A 19244-nucleotide genomic window follows, 5' to 3' on the forward strand; every position below is an offset into this window, starting at 1 on the left:
TCAAAAACAAGCACTCTACTATCAAATCACTCTGCTTTTACATCATAGATTTTTTTCTTAAGTATGAATAAGACTCGCTTCGGGGGAATCTTGGGAAGATACCTGACAGTTATATAGCAGGTGTAAGAACTAAAACAAACATTTTTGACAATTTGACACAATTTAAGTTTAATACAGATTGCTTGGATTTATATCTGCAGTCATATCGTTACACATCATGGTGTAACAAATGGAAATACAAAAATGGATTCGCTTCGTAAGTTTGTTAGTGGCCGAAAAATAAGAACGTTAATTAGTGCATTTATTCAGGCTGCAAATAATTTACCTTTTATGTAAAGGTACTAGATAAAATTACTCCGACCGGCTGAGCTCATATGGTTCGGATTCTACGGTAATCAGTAGCTCCCATCTCATAATTAAATCAACTCAAAATTATTGCGACAACTGGCTTCGTGTGCTTATGCGTGTAACTTACATTATGGATTTTAAAGAACTGAAAAAGTTGGATGAGAGTATGTTCATAGACACTGATTGTGTGTGTGTGTTGCTTAGGTAAGTAACATTAGTTAATACAGAAGTATATATAGGTGGTTTAGGAGATACAATGCATTGGCCTTATTAGTGACTAACACTTTAATAATATATGTTAGATACTTCATTGCATAGTCTTGCGCCGGTTCCTGAACCGACTCAAGACCTGGATCAGAAAGGCCCCAAAGACCCGTAAATAAGGCACAAAGTTCATCTTCAAAACACTGCAAAAGAGGACCACACGCTTGTGCCCTCCCGCCCAGAACCGCTTGTGCCCCCCAGACATATTTTTGAGTCCATCAGTGGGTGTTAGCCAAATGAGTGTGCCAGTTACCCAGTTTGTTTAGCAAAATGAGACAAGCGGCCGCCGCCTGGGCGAATGACTATCGCTTTCAGCATTTCATCTAGCACACTGTTCACAGCCTGCCAGCAGGTCGATATAGCGTAGGGATGGCCACAAAGTTCCGGTTCCGGCTGAACCGATTCTTGGAGATCTGTTTTTCAGAACCGGTTCCGGAACTGGTTCGAGACCTGGATCCGAGAACCCGGTTCCGGAACCGGATCTTCTATAACCGGATCCGTTCAGAGCCGCAAACCGGTTCCATTAGGAACCGGTTCTGGCCATCCCTAATTATAACAGTCCTTAGATATTAAAATGTATTTAACTGGTAATATATAAATAGATAAATAGTTTACTTTTTAAAGAAGTCTTTAATTCTGTTACTTTTCTTTATTCTTATTTTTATTAGCAATGTCATATGCACTTTAAGAAAAACATGCCTTGTAACTTTCAATAAGCACTTTTTTTTTTTTTTTTGATCGGCGCAGCGCAGAGAGCCCTTAACCGACAGTTGATGTACAAACATGGAATGAACGGATTCAAGCACATGAGTAACAAACCGAAATTAACCGCAAATTTCGACTAGTTAGAATGTACGCATAAGCTAAAAGTAGTGTTTTCCGTAATCGGCTAGCACTAAAGCATTTTATAAAGCAATAATAATAATAATAATAATAATAATAATAATAATAATAATAATAATAATAATAATAATAATAATAATAATAATAATAATAATAATAATAATAATAATAATAGTAATAATAATAATAATAATAATAAGTGGAAATGTCCATTCCAAATGATACGGCTAATGTTTTGTTTTCGTATAGCTGTATATACAGGGTGTCTCAAAAATCCCCTGACATAGGATAACTCTTATTATCAGTTACAAGAAAATATAAGAGGGGAAACCATCTCCAAATATGATGTTTTCAATCTAAAGTGAAGGATTTTTTTAATGTTTGGAGAAGATTTTCCCTCTTACATTTTGTTGTAAGTCTGATAGTACCGGAGTTACCCTATGTCAGTAGACTTCTGAGACACCCTGTATGTCTATGGCAAATTTATTACAAACCGGAATTTACTTATAGGGATTGCTGGCAATAGAATGTGATAAAAATGAGGTCGTAATACGAAATAGCCTTGCTTATACTATTTTACCATGTCTACAATGCTGTACAAGGATAAAGCCAATTCGATCTTCACAACATCTTCAGGAGAGGCTGCTGGCCGTATTTCCTTGGTATAGTTCTTCATCAGAAAGTGAAAAAGTCGTACTTCTTGTGAACTGCTGTTTACTCTGGCATGAAGTAACACTGCAAATAAATCCAAAATATCATTAGGATGTATCTAAAATCTTTATTCGATTTCAAATTGTTAAATTTTCAAAACGGCTAATTTTATTTGAAAGAAACGCCTATAGTTCGAAAGAAGTATTCGATGTTATTCATATACGTTAATACACCTAAACATATATCAAGGAATACAAAGTTCAAGATTCGCTTTTTTGAATGAAATATCAAGTTTTTAGTTCACAATTTACAAAGGTAATGTGACTCCGTTCGCCCACGGCACAAATCGAGCAGATACTTGAAAACTTTTACCATATTTGAAACACTAACGGTAGTTTACTTATTTAGTAAAGGTTGACGGAAGATGTCACTAGCGTGCATCACTCTTATACAGACTAGTGACATCTGCTGCCAGACAACCAAATGAATCTTGACTTCTCACTCTTTTGAACTGTACGTAGCCTATTTCATTCAATTGGGAGACCCGGGTTCGATTCCCTGCTGGAGCTCATGTGGTTCGGAATCCACGTTAGTCAGTAGGTCCACATCTTATATAGCCTCGCTGCTGAACGGGACGGGAACCGGTCAAAACCCCCACAGCCAAAACACCCACACTCAAGAAATGTCAAAACGCCCACACAAACGGTCATAACCCCCACACAAATGGACAAATCTCCCAAACACACGAACGGTCATAATCCCCACAGCCAAAACCCCCACACTGGTAATCGGTCATAACCTCCAACGGTCATAACTCCCACACAAATGGACAAAACAGCCACACATAGCAACGGTCACAATCCCCACATAAATGGACAAAACCCCCACACAAATGGACAAAACTCCCACATAATCGGTCAAATCTCCCACACTCTGAAATGATCCTGGTTGTATGTCTTGCCCTTGTACTTTTTAATAACATTTTTTATTCCACTTAAACCGATGTTGCAACTATTCTTCTTGCACTGTTTTGTAATGACAGAAACACTAAAGTGGGCGTCGTAAAGAGCCGCAACAAAGACGTGCAATCACGGTATTTTCAGAGTGTGGGGGATTTGTCCGATTGTGTGGGGGTTTTGTCCATTTGTGTGGGGGTTTTGTCCATTTATGTGGAGATTGTGACCGTTGCTATGTATGGGAGTTTTGTCCATTTGTGTGGGAGTTTTGACCGATCGTGTGGGCGTTTTGACATTTCTTGAGTGTGGGGGTTTTGACCTAGACCCAACGGGACGTTAAACTCAAAATCAACTCAACCTATTTCATTCAAATACAACTAGCCGTTTTCAACCTATGTTAGTTTCGGGACGTCCTGTTGTACATAAGCGTTAGGGAAGCAAATTCTAGATCAACAATTTCTTGAAAAGAAATGAAGCTGTTGAATCAGTTTAGTAAGATTGTTCGTATATTGCTCAATAGGATTTTCTATGCAAACAACTTATTCGCCCCAACTACTCCTATAATTCAAATGTGTATTATTTCATACACACTTTTTTCTTCTGCCAGATTGAAGCTCTTGTTCTTATATCTGGTGTGACAAAAATATCTAATGGTTTTTGATTAATAATAACGTACTTAACTTCTGGGTATGTTCATTTACTCAACATATTGGAATATATACAATATATCAGCCATTAAAACTTTTGAAAACAAAGCATTGTTGACGTTGGCGCTTTTTTTGACACTTGGTGAATTGAGTTCCGGGTTCTCCAGGAGAACCCCTGCCTCACATATGAAGTGGATGATCAAACTGTCGCACTGTGTCGCAGTCTCGTATTATTAAATGCTATGTGGGCCATCCAATATATATACGACTGCTTGAAGCTTGATGCAAGGTCATTGGTCTCAGCTGGATATTTAGTGAGTCCTGATTGGTTATGAAGAGGACGAATAGTAGCAGTCTGAAGTAGCCCTCGTCAGGGTGTGGTTCTGTAAATTGGAGTACTGAAGTTAAACAATGTCACCTAAAATTTCGATGAGAATGGTGATTTTAGTGAAGACATCGATAGCCTGACGAAGGTCGGGTATCTTCTTTTTACAGCTTCTAAAAGGGTGAGTTTCTGGTCACGAAATAATTGTAGATGTCCCTTAATAGTTGTACTGAAATTTTCATGTTGGTCCACCAAGGGCGGTGAAGGAAAACTGGTTAAACGTCCTTTGAAGGTAAGTTGCTGGGCGTATATCGGTTCCGGAGATGATCGATATGTTGGTAATGGGGTAGATTTAGCAGGTAATATGTCGTAAAGTGTTGATCAGTTCATGGAGTTAATTTTGCTGGAGTACTCCTGGCTTTGAAGCACTGAATGATAGAACAACCATGAAAGTTGGCTCGATGGTCTTGTCCGCAGTTTGAACATTTATACTAGTGGTCATCACTGCTTTTTGAACACTAATAAGTGAAGTGGTTGTCTGTACATTTCATACATTTTGGTGTAGCATAGCAGTTTGACTGACACGGAATGTACTTGAACCTGAACCCAAAAGTGGGGGTGATGTATATATTTCCTGAAAGCTTGGGTCAAGGTAAGATCAAAACCGGTTACCAAGATTGGGGAGGTCTCAAGCATTCCGCTTGAGGACAGCACGTTACTCATCTTTATTAACACATTTAAGCGTGTCTTAAAGTTCGTTGCAACCCCGAAAAATCTGAAACGGTGGGACAAATATGAAAACAGAAACACATGTCTTTAATTATTTCAAAAGTATAACGTATCAAAGTAAAATGAATTGTCCCAAAAGTCCCCCACAGCGTCCCAGATGGGGTCCAACTCAAATTTTTTAAATGGAAAGGGGGGTCAACTTGCATATTGTATGAAAGTTGGTGTTAAATAAAAGAAGATAAATCAAGTCGCGACTCTCTACGATAAGCCTGTGCAAAATAGCTGTGGGTCAAAATATCAACACAATCTTTCTTGTCAAGTCTATGGCCACTCGTATGAATCTGGACGTAAAACTTAAAGATTTCATTTCATATTTTTTCGTATGAATCTGAAATGGTGGAATACGTGTAGAAACAAAAATACGGATATGGCATTATTTCAAAAGTATAATGATTCAAACAAAAAAAAAAATGTTCCAGGGTCCCTCGCAGGGTCCCAGACGGGGTCAAACTCAAAATATTGAAATGGAAAGGGGTTCAAGTTGAGTATCGTATGAAAGCTTATGTTAAGTGAAAGAAGAGAAAACAAGTCTCGACTCTTGATGAAAAAGTCTATTGCCACTCCTATTAATCTGAAGCGGTGAGACAGGTGCAAAACAAAACAAAACAAAAACTAGAATGTATCAAAGGAAATGACTCGTGCCATTTTGCAATGCTTATGGACAGTCGAGACTTGTCCAATGTCCAATTCTGTATAATTTAACACGAGCTTTCATATGCTTATTTACTCCCCTTAGCACTTGAAACTTTTGAGTTGGACCCCGTCTGGGATCCTGCAGTTGTAACTGGGATATTTGTTTTTTCCTTTGATATATTTCTTTTTTCCTTTCATCGGTGAGTTGGAATACTCGTTTTGCTCCTAGTGTAAAAGCATTCACTTAAGTCATTGATAGGAGGATCGTAGCCTTTGTTTTGCTTCTAGTGTAAAAGCGTCATCTCACGTCATTAATAACTCAATTCGAAATGACAGTACAAGAGTTTCGTTATGGTAAGAGTCTGTGTAATGTGGGTTGACTTAGTAAAGTACTCAAGAAGAAACACACACATCATCATCATAGGTATTCTGCCATTATTGGCATTTGGCAGATTATTTGCCACAAAATGAGAAACTCCCATTCACCATAGCCTTCGCCATTCACCAGTCATTCATTCCTTTGTTTTCACAAAGGAATTTTACTGTTTTAATACCGTTCATGAACTGCAGGATCTTTCACATTCCATTGTCCAATCATGAACTGCAGGATCTGATCATTGTTCAATCACTTCCTTCATGATACACTGCAGAAAATAAATCAGTGCTTGAACATGATTTGCAAATTTGCAGTAACGACTTTTGATCATTATTTATCGTAGTTAAGAATGTCATGTAGTGTTCTTTCAATGGAAAAAAGTCTAGTCCCTATTCTAGCTTGTAATATCATTCAAAATATGTTCTAAATTCAGAGGTTTAGATAATTATGTGCTACTTACAAATGTGTCCTATGGAGAATTTTATAATGTTACATCTAGTGCTCCCAGACGTCTCGGTTTAGCTGGGATAGTCCCGAATTTACCTCACTTATTTCCCCAGGAATTGTTAGGACTCTAAACGTCCCGATTTCTCTCCAAAATGTAAGTTAATTCATTCGTGTGATATCCTAAAAGATTGCGCTTTTATAAGTCATCGGTAATTAACTAAGAGGAATAATCTACTCTGTCACTGTCATGTTTGGTGATTGTTGATTTATTACACTGCTCTGCATTTTGTAAAAGAAGAAGAAGAAGAAGAAGAAGAAGTTTCGATGATTTTGGTTTGCGTGGCGTTTTCTTATAATTTTGGGATGCTGATTACGAATATAACATCAATTTTTCCACATCACGTCACGTTTCAATGGAAATGGGGTGGTGTGTTTATATCAATACGCACAAACTACATTATAATATAATATACATAATATATATTTTTTATGTACATACAGTGTTTTCTAAATGACAAAAGTAACTAAATACACACAAATGCAAACAAACACCATAGTTTACTCTAGTATGTACAGTCAGAAACAAGATTAAGTGTAGGTTGGAGGTATAAGAAATGATAGTTTCAACCTATACTTAATATTGTTTCTGACTGTACAATTAATGATACAAAACCCTACTACTTATAAAACAATTTCCTTAGTTTATCCATTTTTCAGGAGTTACAACGACTGTATTCTATCTTTTCAGTAACCAGCAGTAGTCAGTCATCATATTAATGGTCCAACCATCTTGATATCTGTTTTCAATATCCTTTAAGTCTTCGTGAAAGAGTTCATTGTGTTTTTCACTATAAACCCCAAGATCTGTGGGAAAGTTTCTAAATGTGCTTGTAAAACGTGTAGTTTGACACTCATATTACACCCAAGGTTTCTAAAATATTGCAGCAACTCTTCTGCAATATGTTCGTAATCAGTACTTCTTGTATTACTAAGCAAGTTCTTTATAAGATTTCTGAAGCTTTGTCATTCCTTCTTCTCTATTTTGGTCATGGTATTCTCAAAAAGTGTGTTGTTGAAAAATTTTCTTATCTGTGGGCCAGTAAATAGATCCAAAGATATTGTCATTGTGAAGTAAGATGCTCATAGTACTTAATGCCTTACATATATACTCAAAGCACTTACCTCCATTAATTAGAGCACTAACTAATTATGTCATGATGTCTAACTTTATATTGCAGGGGAGGGAGTACATTTTTTGAACGTTCACGAGTAGTTCATGTTCAACAATCTTCATGACAGGTGACAAAGATTTTCAGGATGACCATTCTTGCCTAACCCAATGTTCACCCATAGTACGACTACCCTATTCGCAGATATAACAAGGATGTTCGGTGTAGCCTGAATGAAGTCATAGCAGGAGGCCTGTAACTTTAAAATCATCACACAGAAGCCATTGGTATTCTTTGTAGTTTACACGATCTAGCAAACACTTAACATTTTCATATGTCTCTTTTATATGAATAGACAACAAAAATTGACCCAAAGATATTGCCATTGTGAAGTAAGATGCCCTTCAAACTTGATTTCCATGAATCGATAAAAAGTCTCCAATCAGAAGCATTGTAAGTCACATCAAATTATTTTATAGGTCCTGTCATGTCACGGCAGTAAACTATTGATCCGTGTTGAGCAAAAAAAGAAATGATCTCATGTTCTCTTTTTCCTATACCAAGAGAAAATAGTCCCTGATAAAAGTAAGTTTTGTGATTTGTGCCTTGAGCCTAAAAGCTCAGCACTTTGTCTCGATAGATACAAATCACGAGTCAATTCATTTAGTTTTTACTGGTTGAATAGTTGTGGTTTATCACTGCCACTTGATATAAAATCACAATTTTCTGAATGTGAGTCATCCGGTTTTTCTTCAGTGTCAAATGATTTATGAAGAGATACACTTCTAGAAGAGAATGGGACAGTTACCGCGGTAGTACCTCACTTTACACAAAATAACACATTACTACAGCAAATAGTTTTATCATTCAGTTATCGTATCTGACTGTAAATATACCAAGACATTGCAGGACTCGCCCATAGTAAAATTAATGTCAATCAGCTAGCGATTACTAGAATATATTCATGTTTTCTAGTAGTTTTTCCCATAGACATAAGTAGTTTTTCCACTAAACTTTGATTTTTGAATATGTCGAATTATCAATGTGACGTGATAGAAAAAAAACTGATTACATGTTTGAAATCAGTGGAAAAATACAATTCACAAAATGTTATTCGTTTGAAAATATCAGAATGCATGCAGAGTGGTGTTATATATTAATTCCTGTACTTCAACAATAAACAAGTCCATTACTAAGAATACACTTTGTGTGCCGGAAATCTTATAGAACGACTTTGTCCGTCCGTATGTCGATAGGTATTTAAGCAAAAAACGGTAAGAGATATCATGAAGCAGTTTTCTGCAATCGATTCAGCGTCCGAAGAATATATCTCCTCCATTAACCCTCTATTCAAACTGGAAGTATTTGGAATTAGCCACTTCCGGTTTCAGTGTTTATCGATATAGAAGAACGGTGGCAGATAGTGAGAAGCATGTTTTTTTGCTAACGATTCAGTCTGAACACAACATATCATACTGTTAAGAGTTCTTAATTTAAATGTATGTTACAAATTCTTATCGAGACTCTTAATCCCTTAAACTAGACCTGTCCCTTATTTAATGAGTATAGGCTTGTTTACAATTCCAGAAGCAAAATAATGGAGTCCAGTACATCGTAAACAAACGTTTGCCATAAGCCGGAGATTCTCCTCTTATATGTGCTTTTTTGGCACTTGTTGCACTTGACATATATATGTAACCGCCGAAAAGTGAACTTCATGTACTAGCTTTGTTGTAAGAAAACATCACAAGCATCAATATATGAAATCCATGAACCAAATGTACCATGCAAACTCTAAAAATAGTGAAAAGAACAAAAATATACTTTTTTCGTGCAACATACTTGTTCGTACACCAACTGTTTTCAGTAGGGTGTCACCTTTCCTTGGACTCTCTGAGCTTGCTACGTAGTCACCCCCTAGAGGCACAGGGTGCATTAAGAAACACGAGTGTATGGTAGTTAACGCGTGAATCTGCTTTGAAGAAAATGGGGCGTCGAAAGGAGTTAAATAGTGATTTGAAGGAAGTGATTGTAAGCCTTGCCTTAAAACGTAAGTCATCTAGAAATATAGAAAAATTTTGAACAAATTCCATTCAACTATTTAGTACATTGTGAACAAATTTAAATACAACGGCTCAACCAGAAACTTACCACGTGGGGTAAGAAATGAAAGAGATGTGAATGATTGTGAATAAAATCAAACGAAATCCTAAAATTAGTGTACCACAACTTCGTCCAGCAGTAGAAAATGTGCGTGGAAAAGTAGTGTCCAACCAGACAATCCGTAAGTGCTGTGGAAAACGGCTACCTTTGGTGGAAGAGTAAGGAAAAGGCCACATGTCGGCAAGAAAAATCGTGCTCTCAGACGTGAGTTTGCTAAGAGGCATCTGAATGACAGTCAGGAATTTGGAGATAGTGTCATCTTGTCAGATAAGACAAAAATAAACTTATTTGGCTCAGATGGCATCACAAGAATGTGGAGAAAAATCACAGACGGGTCATTCAGATACTTCTTAGCAATTTTTTTTAAAACACTGTGAATCCAAATTGAAGAAATTGAAGATGTTATCCTGAGTTTTTGTGACTTTCTAATGAGAGCATGTGCAAGTTGGAACAAGGAGTGGGCCAATCACAGAGGACTTACTGGCGCCGATAACCGTGAACAACACTTTTAGAAGAATTGTATAGCCATATTCAATTTATAAAATCGTTCGTCGTATACTAATATCACAGGAACATAAAAACTGTTCTAACGGCAACTAAAATATTTACTTACTGAAGAAAAACAGTAAAATTTATTTATTTACTATTTGAGAGGAACACTTGACCAGTCTGTATATATTCGGTGGTACACTGTACACTGGATGTTCCAATGCGAAGGGAGTTTTCAAGGCGAACATCAGTTATGCAAGAAAAACTTTCAACTTAGTTTAAGAGATTACTAAGAAATTCATTTTCAATAACAAGTCACGAGAGGCCGGAATAAAAGGCTCATGGGCAGGGTGCGGCCCTAGAGCCGGCTGTTGCATCTGACTGATCTAATGTACGGTTGACATCGAGATTACTGTTTACTCTTACCCTTTTCTGGATCACCTTTGCAGTATAGCGGACTAGTAATTCAGCAAGAATGCAAACTCTTCCGCAAAAGTAACTCAACTTTCGTCTTGAGCATTTTTCCGTATATTTCTAGCATCGCAAAACCGTGCCGCCGGAATAACCAAATAGGGCCTAAATTTTCTATTACTGTAATGTAAGTATTGCAAATTTATTACTAACAAAAAGTGAAACTAGGAAATAAATTTAAGATAATTTAAAAATCGTATTAGTCTAAGTGAAAGTATAGTTTTAAAGTAGAGACCTGCACGGGCCGGGCCCAGCCCGAGGCCCTAAGCCCGGCCCGGCCCGCGGGCCGGGCTTGGGTAGGCCGACTCTGTTATTTCTTTGGGCCGGGCCGGGCTTGGGCTGATCAATTGCAATTCTTTAATAATTATTGACTTTCGTTAACAATAATTGGAATAAAGCCAAACGTTGAAGAAGTGTGTCCGCGAAAAATGTTACAAAGAATGCAATAGCTATTTACAGTTTGTGTTGCTTAGCGGCTCCTCTTTCACTATAGACAATTTCAGGCATTATGCGGTAAATTGAGCTCTGACCTTGACGTTCACTGAACTCAAAATATAAAAAGAAGGCGTGGAATGTTTTGCCTGTCGCTAAACAATATTGACATCTTCACTTTATGCTAAAAATCAATTAAGTTAGATTTTTGTTACAGGGAATGGAGTTTTTGTTCTCTCGATGACAGGCAAAGTTCTAGGAGGCCTTGGTACCATTCGGGAAGCAAGCGTCAGGTTGTGAACCAAAGTTTAGAAAATGTTTCTGAGGGTTAGGTCAAATTTAGTACTAAATTTTGAGAAAGATTGGGGCTCGAGCTATTTTTTTTTTAATTATCGAGCCGGGGTCGGGTCAAAAACTTTTAAAATTTATCGGGCCGGGCCGGGCTTGGGCCAAGAATTTTGAAAAACTTATCGGGCCGGGCCGGGCTCGGGCCGAAAATCTCCAAAACTTTTCGGGCTCGGGCTGGGCCGGGCCTAGGTACGTTCGGGCTGGATTGGGCTCGGGCCGAAAAATTCGGCCCGTGCAGGTCTCTATTTTAAAGTAATGTTTAATTGTACTTGAGTAAGTTTTGAATTTTAGTTTTAAGATTTTTCCTACATTTTTTTTAATACAATGCAGTAAAGACTCGTTTCATCGCTCAACATTAGTGCATCGTCATTTTTTTAATCGGCCGTAACATGTAATTGGATTTTGCAAGACCCGAAGTTATCTTGGGACAACTCAAAGAATCGACTCCGGGGCTTACCGAGGGTGCTTTGTTTCTTTTTACCTTTCTTTGAAATTTGTTAATGGTTATGTGAACAAACAATCTCAGTAACAGGGTATAAGTAATTTCATGCGCCGATTTGGTGCACCGAACCATGGAGGAAAGATTGAGTTAACTTCCGTATACGGATTCGAATCCCGAAACGCACTGTAGGTAATGTTGAATCTGTCATAAAATTTACTACTACTTTTAATATGATTTAATTTTAGTTTAGCGTCCTTTTCAGCAGCGATGCTATATTAAACGTGAACCTACAGCTTAACGTAAGATATGAACTACATCAACTTGTGCTGGGGAACTAACCCGGCTGCCCTACGCCAAAGATGCGCACACTAACCGCTTAGCCACTTTTGGTTTCAATACAGATTTTCATAGAACAAAAACGGTAAGAGATATTGTGATGCGTTTTTTGTTTATTATTATTATTATTATTATTATTATTATTATTATTATTATTATTATTATTATTATTATTATTATTATTATTATTATTATTAGAAATCGATTAAGTTTTCTAGGAGTAGGTTCTGTCTCCTTCATTACTCCACTATTCAAACCGAAAATGGTTCAAATTAACGATTTCAAGTTTCAACATTTATTGTCATTGAAGACAACAGTAAGGGATAGTGAGTAATGGCTTTTGATTTGAATTCATCATCTGTCAAGTAAACCTTACGTTTGGGTGAATCGAGTTGCTGACTGAGACACATATGAGAAAATAGTACTAAATGTGGTCAGTATTTCAGTGAAGTTGTAGGTGCGAAGCTCCAGGGATTTAGGAGATACAGCTACCAGAACATCACATGGAAGTACAAAATAGTCTTCATACAGTTGGAGGTAAAAGCTCTGTAAGACCTCTTGTAACGACAAAAGGTGAATAACAAATATATGGGTACATATTAGGACCAGGGGGAAGTCGTATAGTAAGGGTATACCTGACGGCGGCCATCTTGAAATCCGCCATTTTGAATTAAGGTTAAGTTTTTAAAATAGGAATAGGGTCATGTGATACATGGTTTAAGGCGTAAATTTAATCAGAAGAACAATGGTGACGTTAATTTTGATTTACGCGCAATTGGTAAAAAGTTACAGGGAATTTAAATATTGTTGCGTAAATTTTGTGTTAATGATAATAATTAAATAAAAAGCAGGTGGATAAATATTAGGTCTATGGTAAGAGTTGCCTTGATGGCGGCCATGTTCAAATCCGCCATTTTGAATCAGACAAAAGTTTTAAACAAAACGCATAACAGTGACACCTTATTAATAGCAAATTTTACCATAAATCCAACGGTATAACCATTTTTGCTTTATCATTCACCAGCATTTGTTGTCGCATAAACAAGTTGCTGATTTAAGGAAAAATGACCAAAGTGGAATTGAGTCATAATTAAACTTAGGTCTTTCTTCCAGAAAAGTCCTCAATTAGTACAATCAATATGTAGTTCAGAAAAGAATACATGACTTGCACAAATGCTCTGCTCACAGTGAGCGCACCTCACAAAGGCAATCGAGTTACACTTGACACATTTGTCGTTAACAATTCCGTCAAAGCAGTAGTCGTAAATCAAAATTAACGTATGGATTATGGTAAAATTTGCTATTAATAAGGTGTCACTGTTATGCGTTTTGTTTAAAACTTTTTCTGATTCAAAATGGCGGATTTGAACATGGCCGCCATTAAGGCAACTCTTACCATAGACCTAATATTTATCCACCTGCTTTTTATTTAATTATTATCATGAACACAAAATTTACAAAGTGGGGTAAAGGACTAATACATATCCTGCAACAATATTTAAATTCCCTGTAACTTTTTACCAATTGCGCGTAAATCAAAATTAACGTCACCATTGTTCTTCTGATTAAATTTACGCCTTAAATCATGTATCACATGACCCTATTCCTATTTTAAAAACTTAACCTTAATTCAAAATGGCGGATTTCAAGATGGCCACCGTCAGGTATACCCTTACTATACGACTTCCCCCTGGTCCTAATATGTACCCATATATTTGTTATTCACCTTTTGTCGTTACAAGAGGTCTTACAGAGCTTTTACCTCCAACTGTATGAAGACTTTTCTGTACTTCCATGTGATGTTCTGGTAGCTGTATCTCCTAAATCCCTGGAGCTTCGCACCTACAACTTCACTGAAATACTGACCACATTTAGTACTATTTTCTCATATATGTCTCAGTCAGCAACTCGATTCACCCAAACGTAAGGTTTACTTGTAAGGAACGAGTTCTATCTTTTATCTTATACCTCAATTGCAATCAATAGTTATATACGTACTACTTCAAGTTTGAATATTGATTCGCATAGTTGGAAAACCTAGCATAATTTCACACTGTAAAAAGGATCTCATTTATATTAGTCTAAAAATAAGGAACAGTTATTTTTGAGGGGGTATAAATGAAATGAAATCTCACGTCTCACTGTTATGCGCGTTAGGCAAAGAGAGATGGATTAAGCCAAGTGAATGGTTATGGAATAATTGAATGGAATGAAAATGTAAGAGGAAACGGGACTACCATGAGGAAACCCACGTATATTGTCCACCAGAAACTTACTTGGCCTCGGATGGAACCAGAGACCCCACGCACCAGAGTTTAGATGTGAAGGAAATGTATAAACTAAAGAAATAGCCAAGATAATGGAGGAATCTGACTTTAAAAAATTCACTGTATAAAGAACATAATAAAGTGAAAAGCAGGTCTACTTACTGAATATCACTATTGTTATGCAAGTTACAACGATCATTCTTTTCGGAACACGCCGTCTAGAATAATGACTGAAGAACTCTTCAAAAGTAAATTATGTTTAGAAGAAGAATGTTTGGTGAAGGGAAATAAACACAATCAAATTGAATACCTTCTTACGGAAAGTGCTATCGTGTCACCTTAAGTAAGCACATAAAGAATGATTGTTGTTACGCTTTCAGAGTCCTAATACGATCTTTATTCTTTCGTCTTTCTTTCTTCAGCAAGGTATTGTTATCGCCCACTCTATTTGATTTATGAAAAGAAATATACATATCGGTTCTGTTATGGATGAATTACCACATATTCTATTGTACCCTACAAAATGCATAGAATAAGATCTTTACTAATGATAGGCAACCAACAAATATATATTGATTCTTGTAACACTCTCACCTTAACTTTTCCATTTAATGTATTTCCTGTGTGCATGCAGAAAAGGTTCAAGATATTACTTTAAGTGTTTCTTGCTATTAAGTTGTGTTCTACAATCTATCATCATCATTGTTAGAAATATTATATCATAACTCTCGCGCCTTCGTAGTGGGAAGTTCGGATTCGAGTTGCTGGTAGGAGTTCATGACGAAAAGTATCATGAAGAAAGCATAAGCACTAAAACTGCCAGAAAGAGAAAATAATAGAAAAAGTGTTAGACACCAAAAAATTAATACAAAAGGTCTAAAAAGCAGAAAATAATACAAAACATCTAAAACCAGAAAATAATACAAAATTTCTAAGAAGCAGAAATAATACGAAACTTCTAAAAAGCAAAAAATAATGCAAAATCTCTAAAAAGCAGAAAATAATACAAAACTCTAAAAAGCAGAAAATAATATAAAATCGCTAAATGCCAGAAAATAATACAAAAGCTCTGAAAAGCAGAAAATAATAAGAAAGCTCTAAAAATCAGAAAATAACACAAAAGCTGTAGAACTAGAAAATAATACAAAATCTCTAAGAAGCAGAAATAATACAAAACCCTAAAAAGCAGAAAATAGTGCAAATTCTAAAAAAAAAAAAAACAGAAAATAATTTTAAAAAGCTCTAAAGAAAGCAGAAAACAATGGAAAAAACCTAAAAACGAAGAAATAGTGCAAAAGCTCTAAAAACCAGAAAATAATGCAAAAGCTCTAAAAACCAGAAAATAATACAAAATATCTAAAAAGCAGAAAATAATGCAAAATCTCTACAAGCCAGAAAATAATATAAAACTCTAAAAAGCAGAAAATAATACAAAATCTCTACAAGGCAGAAAATAACACAAAATCTCTAAAAAGCAAAAATAATACAAAAGTTCTAAAAAAACAGAAAATAATACACAATCTCTAAAACCAGAAAATAATTTTAAAAAGCGCTAATAAGCCATAATGTAATATCATAATAAGTTACTATTATCAACAAATGTTTTTGAAGTAATAAGGTTCTGAATTCGAGTAATATTTACATGGATATTTATGGTTTCAATGGTAGTTTTTATTAAGCATAAGTTGGTTTAACTTGTCACAGACTTAAAAAATGAGTGGCTAGAACGAACATAATGCACTGAGAAAAAATGTAGGTAGCGTACATAAAAAGGTAGGTTACATGCGTAATTCCTGTAGTTTTTGAACTTAATGTACAGCAGCCGTATAACTGAAAACGCATGTTTTATAATACTTTCTGTATAAGTGTTCCATCTATACATACTTTCCGTATGAAACAATGTAGGAGATCAGGATCTCACATAGAAATGGACGTATAGAACATATAGCCGACGAAGGTAACATAAGTATATGCATGTGATATAGGAAAATTGTAGGATGTCAGACATCCTGCAACGGCATGATATAACATCTAAGTGCAGTGCCTATGTAGCATACGGATAACGTATGCTGCGTACTGATTTCTGTAATGAACAAGATAATACCATACATTTGTACAATATACCGCTGTCCGGAGAACGGATTTTCCTCAGTGTGGTAAGCACCATTCCCGGTGAAATTGAGGTATTAGGTGGAATGGGTTGTGATCAAACCACGGAAGAATATGTAGGTTGTTTAATTTCGGAAATGTACCAGCAGATGGCAGGGGATAACTTGTTTGGTACGTGTCATTATATTGAATTGCATGGGAATGTTGAATCATCTTATCCAATTTACTCAAAAGTTAGATAATGGGACATATCTTATGTTCACCCAAGCCGCTCAAATAAGTAATTGGTGATAATAACTTTGTTGTGCTTTTTCATTAATGTCTCTATTTTCGGCACTTTTTAAGTTGTAAGTACTCTAACGAAAATGAGTTACACTGCTGTGTGGTTATGATATACCCTAATTGTTTCTTTCAGGAATATTGATTTTTTGTATTTTTCTTTAAATTTAAGGCTAAGTCAGTGTTCTTTTGTTTACTTGTTTCTGAACCACCCCAATATATGTATAATACAAGGTTTATGACATATACGAGGTAATATAAAAAAATTCAAGACTAGTTCTGTTTACAAGAAAGTGCTTTATTTATCTACGTTTAAACACTACTGGAATGTGTCCTGCAAGTCTTCTTTTCGAGGCGTGTCAAGCACTTTCTGCGATTCGCATTGAATCTCCGTAATGGTGTCCAAACATCGACCCCCCGAGCTGGATCTTCAGCTTCGGGAAGATATCGAAATCCGACGAAGCCAGATCTGGCGAGGGGGGTGGGTGCGGATTGGGGTAGCCAAACAATCCTGTATTTTACTGGACAGTTCACTTTTTGACCTCCTTGTCCAGTGTCCGGTACGACTTCAAAACCGGACATTAAATGTCCGGTAATTTTCCTTCTTACTAGTCCTATTGTCTGTTGTATTCAGATTATTTTCGAGTAACGAAAGAAATAATTTCTCCATGAACATGGTTTAAGCAGAGCTTATACTGGTAATTCGCTTTGATGTCGACTTGTCGTGCGCGGAATTTGCTGAAGAATTAAAGGCAATAAAATTTACTGAACTTACCAAATCTTTTAAAGGTCAACAAAGGTATATTTAAAGAGCGCAGGTAGGACTGCTTTATCCTCAGGTCCATCTTCCAATTTAATAATGCATCCAGAGCCAGTAAAAGTATGTTGACATTATGAGACACTACCTGCTTGATCGAAGGTTATTTTTCAAATATATTTTGTGCGTGCCATAATTATATTTGCTTTTCTGTTTTAAATTCGACGTTTCATTGATGATAGACTACAAAAATTACAGATGGTGACTCAATCAAAACTGGAATAAGTAAGTTTAATAAATGCTTCAAAAGTAACTAAAGTTATTAAATTGAAACTCTAAATCGCTCAATTTTATGTGAAGTTAACACTTTGAGGTTGTTCACATGTTTGACAAGTGATAATATCACAATCTTAAGAGTATATGTACTCCAGGAGGATGTCAGGTATTTCCATTTTCAAAAGGTGGCAACCCTAGTGCGGAAGTATGATCATCTTGTTTCTATTGAGAAACTCACGTGTGAGAAGAGCACGGTGACAAAGTATATTGTCGTCACCGAGCAGCTAGTTTTTCGAGCGCCACAGATCCGTTCGCTTTTCCCGGATGTCCTCCCCTCAACACTTGGCAGTAGAACTCGTTATTGATGGTTTGGACTCTGGGGATAATTCGTGATGCAAAATGTTGCGAATGTCGTAAAAGACGATCAGATTGCACTTTGTCGAGCTTTGGATCTGCCTTCCTTTCTTTCGATCGTGGGGATGACTGGCTCTTCCACTGTGAAGACTTGTTTTCTATCAGGTTCGTACCCGTATACCCAAGTTTTCTCACCTGTAATGATTTAGACATGAAGGACGGGACATCCACAGAACGCTCACGCAGTTCTCGGTAGACTTTGAGGCAGTGTTCCTTCTGTTCCTGGGTCAACAACCTGGGAACGAACTTGGCAACAACAACACGACGCATCTTCAAAATACACGTGAAGATTGCCTGCACTGTTCTGTATGACATACCGACAATGGCAGCAATATTGTGGATTATTCTTCGACGATGCTCATGCACAAGTTAGCCGAATGGTTTCGACATTTTCGGATGTGTTCGTTGAAGGTCGTCCTGATATCTCTTTGTCTTCCAGCGATGTTCTTCCGCTCTTGAAGCGTGCTTGCTACTCGAAACACCTCAAAAGACTCATTGCAGCATCACCGTTCACTTGCCATATCACGCCAAGAATCTCTGTTGCTGATTTCCTGTTTTTATACAGAATGTCACGTTTGTTTGCTGTTCTAACTTGTTGCTCATGATGAGATCGCAGACGTGGTAACGCACGTGGTCAGAATAGCACCAGCTGCACGGTTCCCGATGTGCACAGGGCGATGTCTCTTGGCACACTGTCTTACGAAGAAGGGTTCTTCCTAAACCTGTGCGTGAAGCCTTGCGCTGCTGTCTGTTGGCGTGTTACACTATATTTACCTTTTCAAACTCATCCCGAAAGATACTAAATCCTTTATCATCCTTGTCTACTTCATTTTCTACTACAACATTTAGTCTACATGGTCTATCCCTACGCTCACATAAGTCTTCAACGTATTCTTTCCACCTTCCTTTGACCTCATTTCTCTCGCTCACTACCTTCCCATTCTTATTTTCTACTGCCATCATAATACCCCGTTGTTTTCTCCAAAATTCCATAGATTTCACCTCTTTATACA

The 19244-nt window shown here is 36.7% G+C and overlaps 1 protein-coding gene across 1 annotated transcript in view; it reads right to left on the reverse strand.

Moving 5' to 3' along the window:
- LOC145683113 (neuronal acetylcholine receptor subunit alpha-2-like) overlaps positions 1–17629 on the reverse strand; it is an 86195-nt gene extending 68566 nt beyond the window's left edge. Inside the window, exons 1-2 of the mRNA XM_081754474.1 lie at positions 17560–17629; positions 2036–2190 (exon numbers count right to left, since the gene is read on the reverse strand). Coding sequence (XP_081610600.1) covers positions 2036–2190; positions 17560–17629 — 225 coding nt within the window. The remainder of the gene's footprint in view (positions 1–2035; positions 2191–17559) is intronic.
- Positions 17630–19244: the final 1615 nt, after the last annotated feature.

Source organism: Thermobia domestica, chromosome 4 (genome assembly GCF_964235325.1).
Source record: "Thermobia domestica chromosome 4, izTheDome1.hap1.1, whole genome shotgun sequence".
In the NCBI taxonomy this organism is placed as follows: domain Eukaryota; kingdom Metazoa; phylum Arthropoda; class Insecta; order Zygentoma; family Lepismatidae; genus Thermobia; species Thermobia domestica.